This window comes from Anas acuta, chromosome 15 (assembly GCF_963932015.1).
Source record: "Anas acuta chromosome 15, bAnaAcu1.1, whole genome shotgun sequence".
Classification (NCBI taxonomy): Eukaryota; Metazoa; Chordata; class Aves; order Anseriformes; family Anatidae; genus Anas; species Anas acuta.
This window is the reverse complement of record NC_088993.1, coordinates 7,381,548-7,403,327: the sequence shown is the minus strand read 5'-3', so window position 1 is coordinate 7,403,327 and position 21,780 is coordinate 7,381,548. Positions and strand designations below refer to the sequence as shown.

The 21,780-nt window shown below is 50.0% G+C and overlaps 1 protein-coding gene across 4 annotated transcripts; it reads right to left on the bottom strand.

Annotated features, from left to right (window-relative positions):
- Positions 1-59: 59 nt before the first annotated feature.
- On the bottom strand, positions 60-21,366 carry FAM234A (family with sequence similarity 234 member A). 4 transcript variants are annotated; one of them, XM_068699544.1, is made up of 12 exons: positions 21,228-21,366; positions 14,990-15,292; positions 13,809-13,925; positions 13,304-13,489; positions 9,363-9,493; positions 7,054-7,183; positions 6,466-6,604; positions 4,619-4,759; positions 4,387-4,465; positions 3,801-3,953; positions 2,831-2,933; positions 60-2,678 (listed from the first exon to the last, which is right to left on the bottom strand). In XM_068699544.1, exons 2-12 carry the CDS (start codon positions 15,252-15,254, stop codon positions 2,467-2,469), a joined length of 1,656 nt encoding a protein of 551 aa, XP_068555645.1. In that variant the 5' UTR covers positions 15,255-15,292; positions 21,228-21,366; the 3' UTR covers positions 60-2,466. The 4 variants fall into 4 exon arrangements, with proteins under 4 accessions (XP_068555645.1, XP_068555647.1, XP_068555646.1 ...); XM_068699546.1 differs by lacking the exon at positions 21,228-21,366 and adding an exon at positions 18,642-18,666; XM_068699545.1 differs by lacking the exon at positions 21,228-21,366 and adding an exon at positions 17,145-17,167.
- Positions 21,367-21,780: the final 414 nt, after the last annotated feature.

Below are 21,780 nucleotides of genomic sequence, written 5' to 3'. Positions count from 1 at the left end.
TCTGAATTCTTGTATAACTTCAGCTGTTTGTTAGCAGCCACAAAAAAAGCATGGCACCATTTACAAACAATGCAAAAGAGGATTTATTGAAACCATTACAGTTAGACCAAGTCCTATACAGCACAATTTGCAATAAGTTAAAGAACCAATCCAAACAGTCGTAGTGTTAAAAAACACACTAACGCATAACACAGTGATATAATGCCATCATCACCCATCTGAGTTATTGAATCAAGGCACAAAGTCATTCATTAAATACTGCAAAAAAACAATTACACACGGAAAGAAGCTGCAAAAAGGACTTGTTTTGTTAAGAAGGTGCTGGTTTGGCACTGATGCATTTAGTTGAGCTGCCACAGGGAATTCTGGATCTCCAAAGTATTTGGAAACATGAACAGACAACTTAAAGCCAGAAAAGCCCCCCAAGAGCTGAAAACCCAGCACTATTGAAGGAGAACATTCAGTGTGCCTACCACGAAGGTCAGGCCTGCGCAGGGAGCTGAGGAGGAAGGGAGCCAGCGTGGTTACGGCAAGAATAAAGCCTGGGCGTGCTCGCTGCCCCGGGAACCTCAGCGGGATGCAATCTGTGGCAACCACACAGATCCAGGCCACTGGGAACCCATCCTGCACAGCTCTGACTGGCAGAGGGTGCAAGCACACCCATTCAGCAGCTACGGGGCTGCAGGGCAGCAGTGGGTGGGTGTGTGGCCGGACTATGGGTGCCACAGCTCATTTTGCTGCAAGGCTTGGAGAGCTGCAGCCGCACGCACATTTCTGCGTGACCCCAGCTGCCCACGCTCAGAGCCGCTCTGCAGCACGGGAAATGTCAGTGGCTGCCCCGAGAGAACTGATTCCTGCACCTACACAAGCTCTCAAGTTCTGTCTCAGGTTGCTCACCCTGCAGTACGCCTGCAGGTGCCCCAAGCTGAGACTGCATGAGGGAGGAAGGCCCTGGCTAACCCCACAAAACCTGGGAGGTTTTTTAGGATGCAAACTCCACCGTGTTCAGCTGTGTTTTCTGTCCACCTCCCTCTCACCAGCCAAAGGGACGCCCAGCAGCGTGCGAACAGCAGCTGTCTCAGTGCAGCTGGTGTGGGGACAGCAGCTTTCAGGACCCAGCAGCCTATGCAAACTGGTTTCCAGGCTTTTTGCACATTTTTCCTACAGCCTGCACCGGTGCCCGCCAGGAACAGAGCAGAGCAGACACAGCACACTAAAGACATCTCCAAGGGAGACATCACCTTCACACAGCAGCCCGTCCCAGCCAGCAAGACCCACTCCCTCGGGCCGCCAGGCTGCACCTTCAGAGAGAACAACACCTGGAGATCCTCCCCCAGCATCACTTCAATCCGAGGGGCCGGGAGGCAGCACAGAGCTCTCCTTGGAGCAGTGCTGCACATACAGCCTGCGTTGTCGCTTAGTGGCTTACATCTGTCTTGCAACTTGCCCGCCCCCTGGCAGAGGGGACAGAACTTGGAAAAGACTCCTCAGTAGCTGCAAGGCCAAATTAGTATTTTCAGGACAGCTGGCATTGCCACTGGAGTACAGAGAGCTCCCGGGAGCAGCAGGCCAAGCTCCCAGGAAAGGTTAAAGTGCAATTCTACTCTAGTAAGTGTCCTAGATCCCCTGGCACCTCGAAACCAAGAGGAGAGGTGGTGTCCACACCTGAAGGGACCAGCAAGCCTCATGTTATTGTATCACCTACAATCACAAGGGGGCTGGGATGTGGACGTATGGGTCAGGTGGGAGACCAGCTCCCTGTCAGTGTCACCAGTGCTGTACAGCCTGGCAGGAAAGGAAGCAGCACAGAAGACACGGGTAGGCTTGTGACTGCCCGGTGGGGTACATGGGGCTATTCTCAGGTGACAAGGTCATTTTCTAAGCAGAATGAAACTTTAATCTGTGCCCTGCTGGCACAGGTAGGACCTAGCCAAGTCATCAGCCATGGCTGGGGTCTAGCACTACACACCCATTATTGAAGGGGGGGCCCAAATTCAGGAGAGGATGATTGCAAATGGCTCTGCAGTCAAGCACCTCTCCTGCAGCCAGGAGAGCTGACTCAGAAAGGAAATCTAACACCACACACCAAAGCTCCACTTCTCATGCAAGCACCCAGGAAATAATCAGCTCAGGCATCCCCACGAGCACGTTTTCCTCCAGATAGAGGCTGAGTCAGCACAGTTCTGCGGGCGCAGAAGGACCAAGGGGAAAGCCCTCATCCCTGAGCTCACGACACCTCAGTGGCAGCCAAGCACTGAAGTCCCATCAGCTCTGACAGTGGATGCGCCGGCAGCTGCTCCCACAGCCTGGGCATACCCAGGCACTGGGGGAGCTTCCCTGCCAGCCACACTTTGGTTTGCAGATCGAGAAAGGCAGCTTCCCATCGGAATCCATGATCGGGGTTTGCTAAGTGCAGTGCTGCAGAGGAGAGGGGCCAGAGCAGCCTCTCCTGCTCTCCCAGCGAACTCACACTCGGCTGTGGAATCGCATCCTGTAGAGGCGGTCCCGGATGTACTGCTCACTGTCCACAGCCACCTGGCTCAGCCAGATCACCTTGCTCTCCGAGACATCCTCCTTCAGCTTGCGCTTCATCAGAGATACCAACCCCGGCTCCTCGCCGGGTTGAGGCCCCGTCAACAGCACATAGCAGGCGTGACGGCTCCGCTCAAACAGCGCGGCTGTAACACAGAGCAGAGGGAACAGCCCGGCCTCAGGTCTCCATTCAGGCCGTCCACAAGCCCACCACCACGCCCCCAGGCAGCCCAGGAGGTACCAGGAGTCGGTGTCCTCCTGCAGCTCCCTGCTGGAGGGCTGCGAGGCCGGGACTTACCACTGAACGCAATGATCTGGTCTGTGTTATTGCGGAGCTCCAACAGGACGTTCGTGTAGGAAGGATGGAACAGATACAGCTTCTGCTGAGGCGCTGTGGATCCCTGTAACCAACAGGACTCTATCAGAACACTCACACACGTTATCCCACAGACCAGGCTCAGCTATTACTTCATGCCCGACAGAGTACATCCAGCCAAATACTTGTCTACGTCTAGCCAATTCATCCTGCTTGATGCCACCAGCACCAGGGATAGGATTTTACTCACTGCTTGGTGCCCTCCTCCCCAGCCCAACCTTCCTGCAAAGAGCAGGCCTGTCTGCTACGTGCAGGAGACAGATTTTGCCCTCGGGCTAGTAGACTTAGTAAGGAGAGCACAGAAAACTCAGCTGGCGTTCAGGCACCCTCCAACACAAAGCGACACTGACACTGCCAGCCACTGCTCCATAGCCGAGCTGTGTATCAGGGCTGCTGCAGCCTGCCCTGGAGCACAGAGAGGATGCTCACGTGGCCACAGATCACAGTGTGCAGTACCGCTGCAGAAGGTGCAGACCAAACAGCAGCAGTCTCAGGGGTACCAAGCCAGCAGCCTCTCAACTCACCTGCAGTACCACACCAAGGCAAGGCTCTGGGCAATCCAGTTACTTTGCTCATACAGCCACTAAGTTCCTTTTCTCTACCTAGCCAGGCTGAGGATGACAAAAGTTGCTGGTGCCACCACCAGCTGCAAGCAGGGACAATGCTACGGCCATGGCAAGAACCTACTACAGACCAGACCACAGGCAGAGGTCTGCATACTGCAAGCAGACAGGGCTGGTCAGAGACACGTGGGTACCCCACACCCTGTGCAGAATGCTGCAGTGTTCGTAGAACCTACAGATCTGAATGTCAATGCTGGGTAAAGGGGGTGGCTCCAGACAATTTTGACCCAAAGTTTAGAAAACAGCAGCCATGCAGCAGCACTACCCACCGTTTCATTTCCTGCAACGTTGTATTCACCCCAGATGAGGAAGGTGGACCGGTGATCAGCAGTAGAAAGTGTGGCAAGCCCCGGGCTCTCTGCTCTCGAGTTCAGTTTCAGGTCCCACTGGACTGCTCCAGATCCACCCTCAACAATCATAACCTAGCAGGAAAGAAAGAAAAGGAACTCGGATCACAGAGCGCCATGAGCAACGAGGAAGAGGCCAAGTCAGCTGTCTCTACCTCACACTGTCTATGGGAGCAAGTATCTGACACATAGGAAGATGAGGAAACACTTGAAGCTGAGCTTCCACTTGATCACAGAGCTGTGAGACCTTGGGTGGACCATGTAAGAGTGAAGTCTCAACTTTTTCAAGCTATTTCATGGAGTTCAAAGCTCTGTCATCAAAGTCACTTGCTGAGAAGAGAAAGTGCCTGGGCTGGCTTCAGCAGCTTCTTAAAAGAGATCCTTTTCCAGCTAAAAGCCTTCTAAAATCAGCTGGAGGCAGCACATTGTACCAGCTGCCCTCAGCTCAATGCCTGCTTGAGCTGAGACATGCAGAGAAAAGGGAAGTTAAAAGGAAGAGCTTTCAAACCTTCTTCCTGTTGGGCCCGATCTCACTCTCAAGGACAACACCAAGAACATCAGGTTTGTAGTAACCAAGCCGTGGCTCACTGAGAACGGAAAAGAATGGACAGATCACAATACAGCCTGACGGCTTGTGCATGCCCTGGTCTTTCAGAGCAGCCTCCCAGCAACTCCCCTGTATGAGACTCAGCTGCTGGAAACCTGAAAATGCTACACACGATCTGTGCAGGCAGCATTACCTCATAACACGGGACACATTGAGGGTCCACAAAGTCTGAAGATTCTGTGGATTGATCAGCGTAGCCATCTCCGAGTTCACAACCAGGACGTTGTCCCGTGATGCCCCAGGAATTTTTGCCAGGTAATGAATGTCTCCAGAGCTAAACAAGAACAGAGAGTTGATTATGCTTTCTAGATTGGGGATTGTGGTGTAAATGCCTGAAGTAACTAGGAAAATAAAACTAACATTCACACTTTTAAGGAAAAGGTACAGCATTGAAGAGGCTTTCAGGGTAGGGCATAACTGCATTATCTGAGCATTCCCTAGGCTCCCAACCTTAGATGCTATCGCGCTGGGGAAACTTGGTGTGCTAGCTCTAAGGAACACCACGGAGCGTGGAGTGGAGTGGAGACACCACGGCTAGGCTCTGTAATCAGGTGGGGCCTCGATTGTTCTTGTGCACAAAGCTGCACTTTTTGCCACCCTAAGCCAAAGACCTGTCATGTTTTGACAAATGCTGTACCCTAGTGTACTTTTTGCTCATTATAATATCATTATAATACCAAAACACACCTCCATCCCAAAAGCTACCCGCCTCCAAGGTGCGACCACCCCTCACTGAGCATGCGCCCTGAATTTCTCGGAGCCTATTACTTTAAACGGAAACGGGAAAACTTTACACCAATCATAACTAAGATATGCTTGACTAGAGCCACTCAAGCTCCACCTAAAAGATAGAAAATAATATAAATTGGCCCAAGAGAGAGGGGATGTTAGGGAAGATACCATCGTCAGGGGAGATACCATCCCAAGGACATACAACATCCTTAGGACCTCCTGACTCCTGGGATCAGTCGACGGGCTGAGCCTCTCTTCCCCCCCCATTGGGACGCCTTTGGGTGAGATCTGAATATTTGCTTATAAATCTCTATAGAGTCTTTGATCCTTTTAACGCGTTTATTTCTAGGCTGCGCACCTAGAACACCTAGAACCCCTAGAACCCCTAGAACCCACACCTAGAACCCACACCTAGAACCCACACCTAGAACCCACACCTAGAACCCACACCTAGAACCCACACCTAGAACCCACACCTAGAACCCACACCTAGAACCCCTGTAACACCTGTGTATTTCATGCATACTAGCTTGCTTTTGCAGATAGTCACTATCACCGGCAATCCAAAAGAACCTGATTATCTGTTGCTGTAATAAACCATACTTGATTGCATTGTGATAGCTCTCATTAATGCAACTAGGGTGAGGGTGGTTATCCGTGATAGTTCAGTGTTCTGAATCTAACCAGACCCCCAGACGGTTAATGCATTGTTGGTGAATGTCTGAACGGACCCCCAGGTGGTTAATACGTTTTTGGTGAATGTCTGAGCGGACCCCCAGGTGGTTATTACGTTTTTGGTGAATGTCCGAACGGACCCCCAGTTTTGGTGAATGTCCGACTGGTTCAGTACTCTGAATCCAACCGGGCCCGTAACGGTTAATCAGCTACACCCCTTTAACGCGACAGGGATTTTTTTTTTTCCCCTGCATAATAAAAAGTCAGAGGCTCATCCTAACAGGCAGGGAAGACCAGCAGGGCTGGGAGGTGAAGCACCAGGCTCTGCAGTTGCCACCCACTGAATTAGTTGTCTGAGGTGCTCCACTTGCATGCAAATACAAAATTACAATCTGCTTTCCCTCCTTAACTGGGAAACCCTGACAAGACTATCAATGCCAGCTCTCTCCCCAAGGTCTGGATGTGCTCTTAGGCCAAATTGCATAGCCAGGAAAGAACAACGGCAGAGCAATCCGTCCTGTCAGGAACATCAGTGCCCTCCAAACCACCGGCAACCAAGATGTGACACCATGCCTGGGAAGGTAGAAGCGGTGTGTGGTTGGGTCAATGTTCCTTTCCCACAGAGGATCTTGCTCAAGGCTGGGAAGCGAATTTTCCATCCCAGTTGCTGCACTGTAGAGCTCTTTCAGGGAATATGCATAGACAGAGTTGCCTGTGCAAACAAAGCAAAAATGAGGGAGGTAAGTTATCCTGCACTTGCTCTGAACTCCACAGATTTCCAGATAATGTCTGAAATGAATCTGGCAGATGAATGATGAACTGTATTTTTAGCAATATTTTGAGACTCAAGCCTGCCTTTTTGAATGCTTTTAGCATAGTATCTGTTCATAATCCGAGTGTTTCACAATAATCACTTGCTATTTAAATGGCTGCTTAAAACTTACATTCTCAACATTTTTTCAAATCCGATTACTACAGTATGTACCAAACCTTAGTTTCAGCAAGGTCCCACCTTCTTTTGGCCTCAAATAGCTCCTTCACCAGGTGGAACCATGACATAGCTTTTGAGAATGCAAAACACTCTTTCCAACAACCGTTTAGTAACACTTATTTCACAGTTACAATCATTCTTTCCGACTGAAGTCCTGAACAGGACTGTACCTGTATAGAAAAGGAAGTAGGAGGAAGAGCCTACGTTCAGACTGATATAATGAGCCTTCCCACCCATGCTGTGACTTTCAGTGGAGCCGATCTCATTGCCATTTCTTCCCGAATGGATGAAGGTCTTAATCTACACAGCAACAGGATTAAAAAAAAAAAAAAAAAAAGTTAAAATTGCTTCACTCCAATTCAAGCATCCTCATGTAGTGGCTTCACATAGTACCTGACATCACCTGCAGGAAGCACTGTGCTGGCAGAGCAGCTAGCACAGCTTTTTCTCTCCTTGCAGGCTTGACAAGGCCCAGGGAACACAGCTCTGCTAAATATAAATACTTGCAGTGCCCTAGCCTACCCCTCCCAAAGCTGACATTGAGTCCATAGGGATAAAAAAGATGCCAGGATTCTTTATGCTCTTAGTGCAGGTACCAGAGCAACAGAATCCACTCAAAATATTTCACCCAAGAGAATAAAGGATAAAGGCAGGATCGAATTCAATGACTGGGCAAGAGGCATGGTCTGGGGGGAGCAGAGCACGCTAGGACTGAGAGGCAGCATCCAGCAGGGACGCCGAGTCAGAGAAGAACAGAGACCTTCCTTCCTCCTCCTTGAGCGGGGCAAACAGGGAAGCAAAACAAAATCTGCTGCTCTTGACGTGGACCTGGAGAGCCTGGTAGGCAAATAGGGGATAGAGCTGGGGAGAATGAAGCAGGCAGCTGAGGGGGGAGTGCAATGCATCCACCAGCTGATCCCAGCCTCGCTCACCGGGAGGAGACGCACACCAGTGTTTGATGAACTGATGCACCTTCACCCGCAAGCACGGGTGCAGCTGCCCCAGGGACAGAAACTGCCAGTGGCAGTCATGTAGCCAGTGAGAACACGCAGCACCTTACGCACTGCATTGCCTAATGCCTTACATGAGGTGCTACAGGCGATGTATCCTGAAAAATGTCTTGTTTTCCAGGATGTGTCTGTGCTGAAGCTTGCAGCAGGTAGGGGTCACTAAGACTCACAAAAAAAAGGCATCTAAACCCCCTGCTACACAAGCACACAGAACCTTCCCTGCAGACTGCTCAAAGCCCTGCCATTTCAGGAAACTGCAGCATAACGTCATGTTCAGCTGCAGCCCTTGTTAGCAACAAAGCTAATTTACTGAAGTTCTGAATCTCCCTTCCAAAGGGACTGCCTTTTTCCAGCTCCAGAGCTCCACTCAAGCTTCCCACCATTTCTGCGATTTCTCAAAACACAATGTACTTTTACTGAAGTTGACAGAGTACTTGCCAAGTCCACAGGGAGGGAGGGGTTTCATACCAAGATAGCTAGAGAGGTTAAATGGAAAACAAATCATACGGCAGTTTAGCAGAACAGAGACTACATTCAACCATTCCTTGACTGGCAAAGATTAAGAAAACAACAAAACCAAAAAAGACTTGAGATAACTGGAATAGCAAAAGCAGCAAGGAAAGAAAACAGAAGAGAAATGTAGGAGTCAGAGAGGATAGAATTTCTGATGACTCTGGCACCAACAATGCCTCAGCCAGCAAAACCCAATCTGCTTATAGAGTGCTCTGGTATGAGGAGACAGGGCTCCCACTCCTCCCCTCAGACTTGGAGGGAACCATAACTTCTGCATGGCTTAAACAGGACTGATTGTGCATACAGATGATGAGCATCACTCAGTCATGGATACAGATGGATTATGATAAAAATATTTCTAGCTACATGACTTTTCCCCTCTAAGAAATGGGAAAATGCAATGTTGGAACAGGCATAAGGCAATTAGAACTATTTCACTAAATTAACCTGTCAGAATTAACCAGCACAGGGACACCTGGAAGAGAACTGTGCAAAGCAAGACCATAAGCACAGACTCATAAGGTACCAGAAAGACCACTGGCTGTACAAAAGCTCTGTCTGTCAGATGTACTTTGATCTAAAAGCCAAACCTGTCAGGGTTTGTTCACTTCCACTTCTCCGAGCATTGTCCCAGAAAACTGCAACCTCATCCTGCCTAGGCACGCTCCTCCACATACAGCCTAAGAAGATGGAGTGAAGAGCACAGACTGAAAAGGGAGAGGGGTTCCTGGCTGTTCTTTTGCTTTTTTTTTTTTTTTTTTTTTTTTTTAAGCCATAAAACACTTGCATGGATTTGAGAGTACATCTCTGCAGGGTGGGAAAAAACCTTCCCCAAACTCACAGGTATCAGAGGCCTCTGGGCACTTCCTCTTAGGCTACAACACCGAAATAAATAGCATTCCTGCCATGCCCTGTGGTCTGGTCACAGGGTTTATCGTAGCTTTAGAGTGACATACCTTATCTCCTGTAGCAACAAAGATTATCAGGTCCTGAACTCCATCACTATCCACATCTGGAATCACTGACAAGGGAGTCAGCACAGTATAATTAGCTCCAAAGTCATTTGAGTGTCTCCACTGAACGTCCCCTAGAAGACAGAGTCATTGGGAAATGTTCACTAAAATGCACTTTCCATTGAGAGGCTTTAAAACACCATTGCTCCTCCTTGCAGCAAGCAACCATTTACAGCCCATCAGCACCACAAGGCAACCGCATTTATGCTCATCATGGGGTATTTTTGCATTTCTGCATTTCCAATGAGTGCCTGTATCCACGATTTCAGCTCATAGTGGAAAGTAACTCCAGCTGCCTGCACAAAGGCAGGCTAATGTCCTAGGCACAAGTCAATCAGCACTGCACAAAGAACAGCTGGCTTTTTTGTGTGTTACCTTAACAAGCTTTCCGGTACGTTCATGCTGTGGAGAACGCTTTCTTTTTAGCAAGCCAAAATCTTGTTGTTCTGTATTTAAATTTGTGCAGGCATTTTGAAATCATAAAGAAGCTGAATTCTGATCACAGGGTTACAGCTACTCCTGACAACACATTTTCCTGCAGCTTGACTCCTGCAAAAGTTTCAGGCCAACGTGACCCCTCACAACTCAGTTTACGTCCCTCTTCTCTCCAGCATTTGAAGAAGGCCCACAGCACTTCAGACAATTTTGTCTCTCATTTCCTCGTAAATGTAGGTGTCAGAGCTTTGGCTTTACTCAGATATACTCTGCTGCTGGCGACTTTCCAGACACCACTGGGGGAATTTGCAGCACAATTTGCTGAGAGAGGAGACTGGTGTTTGTTTTTTTCTTTTTAAGGAAGACTTAAGTGTCTAACTAGGTGCTCAGAGGGGAAATGCTTACCCTCCCCTTTAAACAGTATCCTATACAGCCATCAGCAGTTCAGGAATGCAAAGTAATCATGTTCTTTGTCATGAAGGCAGTTGTACTGGAAGACAAGGATTACTACCCTACTGTCTGCAATAATTTAAGGCAGGCTGTATTGCCGGTGTGATTCCATCAAAGCTTTTACTGAAACACTGAAAAAAAAGGTACTTGGATTTGTTACTATGACAACAGATATGAAACAGAAGAATGCCCCTAGGAAATAATGTGAAGGCAAAGAATTTTACCCCTGAAAACAACAAGCAGACAAATTATGGAGAGAACTTAAGTTTTAAAAGACTACATCCTGGCTTCAGGGTAGTCCAAAGCTGCAACAGTAAAATCAGGCTGCTGAAATCCATATTACAATGCATAATGCTTTATTATTTGCTGGCTAGATGGGGAAAATGATTTTGGAGGAAGGTCTCTTACTCTCTGGAAAAAAAGAAGTCTGATTTAACAAACACACAGGTAACTGAGACAGCTTTAACACAAAGAACTTAAGAACCTTTCATGCTCTAACACAATTCCCAAAGGGCATGAACTGTGAATCCAGTCCCACCTTGCTCTATTAACAGGAGATCTGACTATTCTGGCAGCCATCTGGAGTGCTACGATACTTCCTCAGAGTCCAAGATCATTGCAAAAGCACGGCAACATAAACCAAGACAGAAATTAGACAAGAAATCCAATATGGGTGAAGGGTTTTGTTCTGTTTTGGGTCTGGAAGGAATAATAAAATTAGGACTTCAAAATATCAGCGACTGAGTTCAGCTCTCACTCCAAGGAACCAAACTCCCTGCTGCCCCCGAGTGTAACAGTCTGCAGCTCACAGGCAACCGGAGCCAAAGGCAGGTGTCTTGTACTGAGCAGTGCTAAAACTCTTCTATGTCACTGCCCACATGTTTACTAAACACCTGTAAGCTCCTGGCCCTCAATATGTAGTGGATGTGCAGAACAATTCCCTGTTGTTTTTTTGTTTGTTTGATTTTTGTTTGTTTTGTTTTCTGAACCTGCTGCTGGATAAAAGAACCACTGAGCAAAGAACTGTGACACGAAAGAGCCATTCCCTATTCTTTTACATGTCACTCATAATTTTATAGGCAGCTTTCTGCCTGTCACACATTGGCTGAAGACTTCTGGTTTATTTTGTGCTTTCTTGCATGGAAGAAATTTCAGACATCTGATCATAGCGGCCCCCTTTCTGCCACATCCCTTTGGAGACCAGTGAGAACCAGAACTGCTCACAGGGTTCACAGTGCAAGCTACCAGAGGACAAGATAAAGACAGAAGTGGTCATCACACACTCGTCCTCTGAATGCTGCTTCTGGCCATGGCAGAGACAATACCCAGCTACACAGACCTCTGCTTTGACCTGAAAAAGCTAATCTTAAACTCCTGTGTCCCAGCTGGCTTGTTTATCTTCACGTGAAGGAATGTTAAATGTCCCACACAAACAGACGCATGCGATACCTGTGCTTTCCTTCTTGTTTGCTCAGGTCACTTATTCTGGCAATGAAGAAAGCAAAATTTGATACATCTTGGTTTGACAGAAAAGCATTAATTTTGTCGGCATCTTCAGATCAAACATCCTACAAGCAGAGACTAAAGGTAGAGGTCCCTGGAATCTCATCAGTCCTCCATGATGATGAATCATTAACAGCTAAATATTAATCTGGCTACTGCCATTAGTACAACATGATGAAAGTCAGACTTTGCCACTTTAAATAGGTTTAACCCGATATTTTATTCTGATACACCCTCCTAACCCAGAGTGAAAGTCTAGGAAACCCCTTTTAACCTACATAAAGCCACAGCAAAAATGTACCAAATATGTCAACCGCGGGGTTATTCAGCTTTCTGTCGGAATCAATTTTTCATCTGTTGCTTTTAATTTACCTGTGGAATGTTTTCCTACCACATTGTTCTTGTGACTTGTGGCTTAGCCTGGTTGTTTCTCTACGTGCTTGTGCTATTTCTTTGTGGTTGCCTTCAGTTACATGGCTTTGGCTCGGCTGTCACCTATCTACATTTTGACCTAAAAGCAACTACTTCATTAATGTCTATAAATATCCTGTGCTAAAGCCTGTTGACGACGGAAATGGTGCTAAGATTGGTACAGAATCTTTCCAGCTGTGTGTGCGTTGTTCATTCCAGCTACAGTGGAAATTAAAAGCTGTTAATCTTTTCCTCAGATCCCTTTTTCCATTTTTTTTCTCTTGCTATCTCTCTCTCCCTGTTTTTGGAAAACAGGGTGTAAGGGATGCACTACTGGATACAGAGGGGAGGATCCTTGGCACGTTTCCAAGAGAGAACATGCATTGTCTATAACCTTTGAAACAGTGACCCCCCAAATGGAAATGTATTTCAATCTTCCTCAGAGAGGAAGGTTCAAAGCATAACAGATGATCACTGCCCTGTTCCTAGAGAAGCACAGGCACTCTTTACCCTCACCCATCCCCTTTTAGGCAAGGCAGTGAAGAACCCCCCATCTATAGGTGCAGAAATGAAGAAGGCCTTCCAGAGAAATCAGGCAAACCCCTAGACTACTGAAACAGACCCCTGAGTGCTTCTACATACTCCCCTTGATGATTTTAGATCTTAAATCCCTAAAACTCCCACACTTTTTGCCACTGCAGGAACTCCTAGTGCTCACACAAAGGACTGAGAAATATCAGGGGTTCATGCCCAGCTCCCAGGAGCAAAAAGTAACATTCACAGCTAGTGACTGCTTCTCCTGTTTCAAAAGTTGTTGAAAAGTTGTTCTTGTAATACAACAGCTGGCACAAAACACCACAGCAGAGCCCAGTCTCTGGAACAGGCAGGCTGAGAGAACAGGCAGTTCTCAAAGGCCCAGCCAATGGCTCTGGCAAGGTTTTCAAGATGATAAATGCCCTGCACATCATCCACGTACTGTCTTGTCATGTCGTGCTGATGCTCCCCGTTCCCAAGGTCTGACAGCCCCCAGGTGAGGGATGCCAGCACCGTCCCCTGTGCCCAGCACTGTCCCCCTTGCCACTCACCTGTCTGGTTGAGCGCGGTGAGCGACGCCGGCTTCCCCACGACGAGGCAACCCGGTTCCGAAGCCTCCCCGAGCTGCTCGATGCCGCACTGCATCCACTCGACCTCCTTGGCAGCCGGCTTCTCCCACAGCACTGTGCCATTTTTGCCAGACACGGCAGCAAGAAAGGCACATGGAGAAGGGAGACCTGAAGAGAAGAGGCATCAGAGGGACTCCTGCCCGTGCCTACTTCCACTGCCCTGCACCTCCTGGGTGCTGCGCCTTGCCCCGTTCCCTAGCCCTTCCCAGCTAACCCCGTTTTCTCTCCCAGGCCCTTATCTTCATTTCTCTTCTAACAGAACCACACGCCGCTTCTAACTTCATGACATGGAGGAGAATCAACACGATGGGCACTACTCCAACACCAGCACCCCCCTCAGGACAGCTGCCACAGCAGCCTCACTAATTACAACTAAAAGAGAAGGAGCAGCCCTTACTACAAGGCCTTTTGTTTCAGAATCAGCTACCTTCGTCCCAACAAGTACGGTTGAAGTTGCTGCTGCCGTTGCTAGCTCTGAAAGCGAAGATGACATCTTGCACTTTGTCCTTGTCCACATCTTCTATGGCAAGAAACTGGTAAGCCACTGTAAAAGAGATCACAAGCCAGGCACTAGTGAGGATTGCCTCAACCAACAGCACAGCTAGCTGGAGGAAAACACAAATTCCTAGAGTCCTACTCACGGCTTCCATCTCTGACAGCAAAACATTAGGACAAATTGGCTTTTGTATCAAAAAAAAAAGGCATCTACATGAGTACTAAGGACTGGAAGTTAGTGCCAAAGGATTTTTTTCTCCATCCCTCAGAGGATTTGTCTCTTTTTATAGCCAGGCATCCAGAATTTGAACTATGTTTAACAAAGAACAACTCTGGTCTTGGTGTGGGGTTGCTATTCCCAAAATAAAAAAAGACAAACAAACAAATCATGAAACCCAGCCCCAGCTATATCATCTTACTCACTCTCAGCTAAAAGCACCCTTCTTTAGCTCAAAGTAGCAGAACTTTAGATTTAGGCATTAAAGCACAAAGTCCAGTCCCTGTTGGTGAACACTACTTCTGTGCTTATAGCATAAACGACATACAGCCACCACACACAAGGTTAAAGAAAAGCACTGACAGAAGCAAACACCCAGTCACCAAGGCACAGTACAAAGGTTGAAGAGCTAATTGAAACAATTATAAATTTGTGCAGTCAATAAAAAAGCAAGGTGCAATTATTCTACTCCCCTTCCTGTTAGGCATGGAGAAAAATTAGAAAGTCACACTGACAGGGAAAAGATGCTTAATGGTCCCCAAACCTAAGCACAATTTCAAGGGAACACTTCACAAAACCAACTGCAACAAAGATTTATTCCTAGCTACCCTTCCCTATTTCTTTTATTCCAAACGAGAGCAGTCTGTGCCTTGTTAGTGCTTCAGAGCTGCATTTAATTTTTCAATTAGATCCCGTAAGCACCTCCTGGAAGGCCACTCCAATTATGACGGGCCTTTGCTTATCCAGGTCAGGTATTCACAGTTCTCGCTCCCGAGGGGAGCACCCCTGCAGGCCCAGCTCCAGATTGTGCTGAGGCAGAGAGCCACAGTTCAAATCCACAACATGCAAGGGAACAGAACCACTGCTAAGTACTTATTCTGCTACAGTAAGCTCACCTGCATTTTCATAGTATTGGAACCATGTTCTTTCCGAAATAGGCCTCTCTGGGCAAGGAATGATAAACGAGAAAGCAAACACAATTATCAGACACAGAAATAATGAGATGAAGAAGGCAGCAGTGCGCCACCGGGACAGCCGAGACAGTTGTGATGACTGCTTGATGATAATTCTTCTCTCAACAAAGTTTTCATGGTTCTCTTGAGCTTTTACATCCTCTGTCTTCAGAGGGTGGATCTCAGCTTCTGCGTCTTTGTTATCCATTGCAGCTCACTCATTCAGACACTCTTCTCCTCCTTCACCTGCAGGGGGAGAACAGAAAGAGCAGTTAAAATACATTTTGGAATATAGAAAAAAATGACAAAATATTCTCTTGCTACCTGATATTCACACTGGGAACATTTAACAGAAGGTGGCAAGTCAGCACGCTGTCACACAGCTGGATAAAGCACCTCTGGTACTCGAGGTCTCCTACCCAGAGCAACGGGGAGAGGCAGCAGGACCCCAAAATAGCAGTGTTCGGTCTCCAGAGCAGGAAATCAGCACCGCCAGACCCCGAGCAAGGACAAAAGCGGTGATGGCTTCTGTGCTGAGGACTGGCTGCCTCGTGAAAAACACGCCAAAAGCTCCTTTTGCTGAAAAGACTTCTCACCACCTCCTGCGTATTTCAGTCTGACTCCTGGCTGGATAGGTGAAAGGAAACACTCGTGACCTTTATTTCCCAACATAAAGATGTTCCCGGGTGTAATGAGCACATGAGCTTCCCGGAGAGAGAAACAAACACCAACGTATTCTGCGTAGGAGCAAAACAAAGCTATTCAGCACCAGCCCTGATGAGAAGCCACTTGCTAAGTGTTGCAACCCAGCCCTACAGCAGGCAAGAGAACAATTACTTTCCTCTCTGGAGGATAACAAAAGCACAAATTCAGACTAGAATTGGGCAAATTTGATTTCATCGAAATGGAAGAGGAGCTAACAGCTGCTATTTTCATTTCTCCTGCTATAAATCATAATCTATAATTAATGAAACTGCACTTGGGGAAGACAGGTTCCCCTTGCCACAAATAATCAAACCACTTTTCCTCAGCTTGACTGAAAAGCTCTTTCTGCAGGATGGGACCAGGCTCCTCCCTCCCACTCCAGAGGTGGAGCAAAGTGCAGGAACTGCAACCAGCAGGACCCTTCCCATCAACTTTCCGCTGCAGGAGTCAGGAGTTCTGAATTCACAGCCCCGGACCATCCGCAGTCAGCCCAAACGCTCAAAAAAAAAAAAAAAAGAGGTCACAGTAAATGAGAAATGGCAAATACGAGACTGAAGAGGACAGGCAAGGCGAACAACTTGGATCAACTTCTGGCACTCAAAGGAGCTCCTACATTCCAGAGGTAATCTCAAGGCAGCAAACTGTCAGCCTCTGGCAGGATACTTTGAGCTACAGCTACAGTACCACAGGGGTTTTTGCTGATTACCTTCTGAAAAGGAATAAAAGAAAACCTAGTCGGTTACAGAAGTCCGTAACATTACCCACGATAATAATAATAAAAACTAACTTTAAATGTAGTTTTCAGGCCTCTCTCTAATGTTTCTTTAAAAAAGTAGCAGGAGGAAAGAAATAAACAACTACACATTCCACTAGCCTTGGAAAAAGCTGCAGGACAGTGTCATAAGAAGTTTTATCAGAGCAAATAAACACGACAAACCAAGCCAATTTTCCATTGCCCCACTGGTCACGTGCCCGGCTTGTCTGCCCGGGCGATTTACTTCCCCAGCAGAAAATAACTCCAGCTCCACGCCACCACAGCACGCAGAGCGTTTGAGCCTTCACCCCGTGTAACGAGGGGCTCGTTAGGCTTCACGGCTGAAGGGGAACAAAACTACACCAAAGCAGAAGGCTGAGCACAACTGGTGAGGACAGCCTGGCACGCTGCTGGCAGCCACCTACTGGACAAGGCTGCAGCTCTGAAGCGCTTCAGCCTAAGCCCTCTGGCATTTGTTCTGAGACAGCACATCGAGTACAAGATCTCACTCCAGACAATTTAACTCAGGCTGCACGATCCCACGCAAATTCAATTAAATCAATAGTGCAGAAGCTGCATCTTCCAGAGACCTCACTCTACGGACCCCATCTGCCCTTCCCGTCAGTCGACCAGCAACACCTGAGACAACTCCACGGGGCTGACTGCTTCAGAACCCACTGCAGCACCTGGCAGGCACTCAGCAATGGTGGGAAGACTGCAAATGGAGAGAAGAAAAGAAAGAGCTGTTTATTCTGACTCCCCCGGGCCTGGCCACGGCGGCAGCGAGCTGAGCACTGCTTCCCTGGCACGGCGGGGAGCCAGCTCTGCCCCAGGAGGAGCGGCCAGCCCTCGAGAGCAGGGTCAAGGTACGAGGCCGCAGTCACATGCTGAGCAAATGATTTACAGGAGAGGAGCAACGACAGCCTCTGCCGGCCCGGTAATGGGGGAAGAAGGCAGGAATTGGTGCCGTGACCTCTCCCATGGTGAGGCAGATGGCTTGTGCTGCACCAACATACCTGCTCTCACCGGCAGGGACAGGCGGCCCCTCTCCAACACCAGGGTGACGGCCGTGCTGGGGCCAGAGCGCAGCCCGAGCAGCCTCTCCAAACACAGCAGCCAGGGGGAGGGAAGCCAGGGAACTTCTAGGACACAGTCGAGTGCTTCCAGCACCTGCAGCTCCTCCTGAAAACAGTGCACAACGGAAACCCGGCTCCTCTCCCTAGGGCCCGATGGGCATCACCTTAACGCCGCGCTGACGGCGGGTTTCTGAGTCACTATAAATGACACCACTGCCATCAGGCTGCGATGAGAACAATTAAAAAAAAAAAAGTGATAATTATACTGACAGCCCCAGCAATTCCCCTCCTTTGGCAGCACCAGCCCTAGGAGCCACGGGTTACAAACAGCCCTCCTTCCCTTCAAAGCAGCTCCTTTCTCTTTTCGTTCGGGGTTTGAACGCTGCCCTTCGCACCCCTGCCAGAGCATAGGGAGTGCTGGAACAACGGCCCCGAAGGTCAGCGGCAAAGACTCGGACAATGCAGGAAATCCCACTGCCCACAGCTGCCAAAGTACATGCTGGCAGCACATGAAACAGACTGATCTTTGAACAACAAAGAACTCCAGTAATCAGTTTAATTGGAGACAAGCAGAAAACGATCCTGGGCCTTTCGGGAGCGTCACCACCCTCCCGCAGCCGACATTTTGTCTCCCTCTGGCAGAGGGAGATGTAACTCACTGCGACTTCCAAGGCACCCGAGCACCTTGCAATGAAATACGCTGCTACCTGACCCCGTGCTCCTGCATTATTTACACATGCTGCCCGTGCTACACCTCGTGGCTAGTACCGGCCCTCTGCTGGGGGACGGGACACCTCACTGCAAGAAACCATCGGAAAAACTCCCTAGAAAAGGGAATAATTAGGGGCTGCACACGACCGACGTACCCAGAGGGCTCTGTACCTTGCATGACCTCCTTCGCTGGGGCACGCTTCCATCCCCAAGCTCTGAAGGCCATTCCCCCACGGCAGCACAGCGAGCACCAGCTGGCCCTGCTCAGGACAGTCCCTGCTGTCCCCATTCTCGTCCCACGGCGCCGCCGCCACTCTCAGGACAAGCGCAGTCCCCCAGCGTAACTCACCTTCGTGGCGCACCGACCTTCCTCTTCTCCTGAAGCTACAGCTTGGAAGATCTGATCTGAACCAAACCTGTGAAACTCGTGCAGCAAGCGGTCAGTGCCAAGCTGCACCTAAATCTAAGGGCAAACTGTCATTATCAGAGAGCTGGCGCTGCTCGAGAAGCGCAGAGAACCACGTGAAGCCAGATGTACGATAACCAGGGACACAAATCATTTAAGTATGAGTGTGATGGAAGGTTTAACTCATTTTCCACCCATAAAATACGAAACACATTCCTAACTACAGTAATGTCACAAGCTGCCAGTTCTTCCTGGAAATTCTCTAGCAATATATCAGACCTGGATCTGCTGTTCAACACGTTCCCATTTTTCACAGGGTGATTGAGTCAGATTAGGACTGGCCGTTTCAGTACCCCAAATGCAGAGCTTGTTTTTTTGTCTTTTTGTGGTGCTGTTCTTTACAACACCTTACAGGTTCCTTTTGTGCCAGCAGGAACTGTTGAAACCCCGCACTGTAACCCACGACGACCAAACAGCTTCCAAATGCTGCTCTGCTAAGATGCAACATTCTCCTCGGGGTTGTCTTCCAACGCTGGCTGCACCGCGCAGCACTGCAGTGAGCTCACTGGGCAGTCACCTGCTGCAACAGCAAGAAATTAATGACAAAACGTGCCAATTTTTTCCCTTTTCTGCAGTCCTACTTACACCGGGATCCAGTTGAGAGGAAATAAGTCAAGATTTCCTCAGATTGAGATTTTCCTCTCCAAACGCAGACTGCCCTCCATACACAAGCTTATCGTTCTGCTGGGTCACCTGCAGCTCATAACTCTCTCTCGACACAAAGTCCCAGCCCCCGGCTCGCAGGGAGATCTGCTGCAGGCAGATCATCCCCTTCCCACACCGCGGGGCACCCCCAGCTCCTTCTGCCACCCCAGCAGCCTCTGTAAGGCCATGGTTTGAAGCTCAGACCTCAGGGCTCAGACACAGCTGCACTGCTGCTAGTTGTCCTCCCTCCCTTCCCACATTCCTGCTGGTTTCCTTCTGTTACCACCAGGTGCTTCTTAAGTGATACTTCACCCTCCACGACAGCCACAGCTAACTCCAGAGAGCAGTGATGGTAAGAGAATTGGAAACTTCTCTGGAGCACCACCAGACGTAGTCTCAGGGAGTGACAGCCCTGTCATTTGTAGGAGAAAAGTCACGTTTTCCAGGGCAGTTTTCACTGCAGTCACGCGTTCAAGTGGAGAAACTTGATTAGTTTAGTCAAGAGCAAGGCCTGGGCCAGTGTTTTTCCAGAATGGCAATGGGGAAAACATCATCCTGAGACACAGCACTGAAGAACAGCACTAAAACTGCAGAGCTACGTGGAACTGATTACAGGTTAGGCCACTAATAATAACCAAGCAACGAAAACACAGGCAATTTATCATCCCAGAACGTGTAAGCGCCTCTGGTTCAAAGCCACTCGCCCTCACTGATTGCTGCAGACCCCTTGCGTCAGCCCCAAGCGTGCTAATTAGCGAGCTGTGCCAGCCCGTGGCATCAGGCACATCCCCACCGCATCCACAGGGCCTCCCCGCTGCCAGGGGCTGAGCAGGGGAGCTCCTTCGGGGGGATCACCGGGCATGAAAGGTTTTTAGAAGATGCTGCAGTGGTTTGACGTACATTTATTAAAAAGAACAAGAGGAATTACGTTTTTTAACTCAAGAGCTTGTTCCACAGATCTCCCCGTACTGCGCAGGTCACAGACCGGCCACGGCCGAGCGGGGTTTGGGGCAGCACCGAGCGATGGCCTTCTGCCACCTGCTGCTGTCACTGCCGGCCGCCTCCGGGACAGACCCCTCTTTCCTCCCCCAGAAATTGCCGTTTGTTTTTTTTTCCCTTTTTTGCTCTCCCAGGAGCTGGCCCCACTGCCGGGCTGTTAGAGCAGGGCCAGGCACCCGGGGCTGGCTCCAGGCCCCTCTGCTCCAGGCCCAGGGCTCCCAGCAGTTAGCGGGGAGTTTTCGCTTCCCAAAATAGGGTGAAAAAAAAAAGGTGGGAGAGCCCCACTGGGGACACTGAGGCGTTTTATTCCTGCCAGAAACGTGTTAATTCACGCCTGCACACCGAGCCTGTGGTCTGCAGAGGAGAGAAACGTTCAGTGGGGGATGGAACAGCGCTGGGAGGTGTGGGGCCTCCGTCTGCCTTCACAGGGTCACCCCACAGAGTGGTTTGGGTCAGAAGGACCCCAAAACTCCCCCAAACCCCCCCGTGCCCTGGGCAGGACGCCTCCCCCCGGGGCAGGGCGCTCAGGGCCCCGTCCAGCCCTGCCTGCAGCACCCCCACGGCTCGGGGCACCCCCAGGGCTCTGCAGGCCCGGGGCCAGCACCTCAGAGCCCCCCGGGCAGAGCCTCTCCTCCCGGGCTGAGCCCCCCCTCCTGCACCCCCAGCCCCTCGCCCCCCTCCTGCCTCACCCCAGTCCCTTGCAGGCCGCTGCGAGCCCCCCGCGGCGCCGCCTCCCCTCCGCCAGCACCCCCCGGACCCCTCCAGGACCGACAGACAGCCACGGACACACACACAGCCAGACGGACACACACTGCCCGCACTCACCCCTTCCCCTCCGCCTTCCTCCCCCTCCGCCGCTTCCCGGCTGGCGGCGGAAGCCCCGGCCCGGCCCCGCCCCGGGACCGGAGGGAGGAGGCGGAGGCCGGGGGGGGAGCGGCGGGGCCTCAACGCGCAGCAGCGGGACCGGGACCGGGACCAGCACCGGGCACAGCCGGGACCCCACAGCACCGGGGGGGTCCCCGTGCAGTCCCCGCCGCCCCCCCGGTTCTCCCCGGAGCCTGCCCGGTCCCTCTCTGCCCGTCACACGCTCTGAGGGGCAGGGCAGCCGCTGCTGGCCTCTGAGCCTGCATCAAGCCCCGGTTCACCCTCCGGGCACAGCCCGCAGCCGGTGTTTGTTGAAGTTTTGGGCACCCTCACAAAATCCAGAGCTGCTGACAGAGGGGCACAGCACGGCCGAGCACTGTCTGCCTTAACGGGAGCAGTGAGGCAGCTCCCGGAGGCTGGAGACTTAAAAATGAGGTGGCTGGACACTAAAAGGGATAAAAAACCCAACCCTCTCCGTTTAACATACAAGAAAAAATTAATCAAATTGGAACCA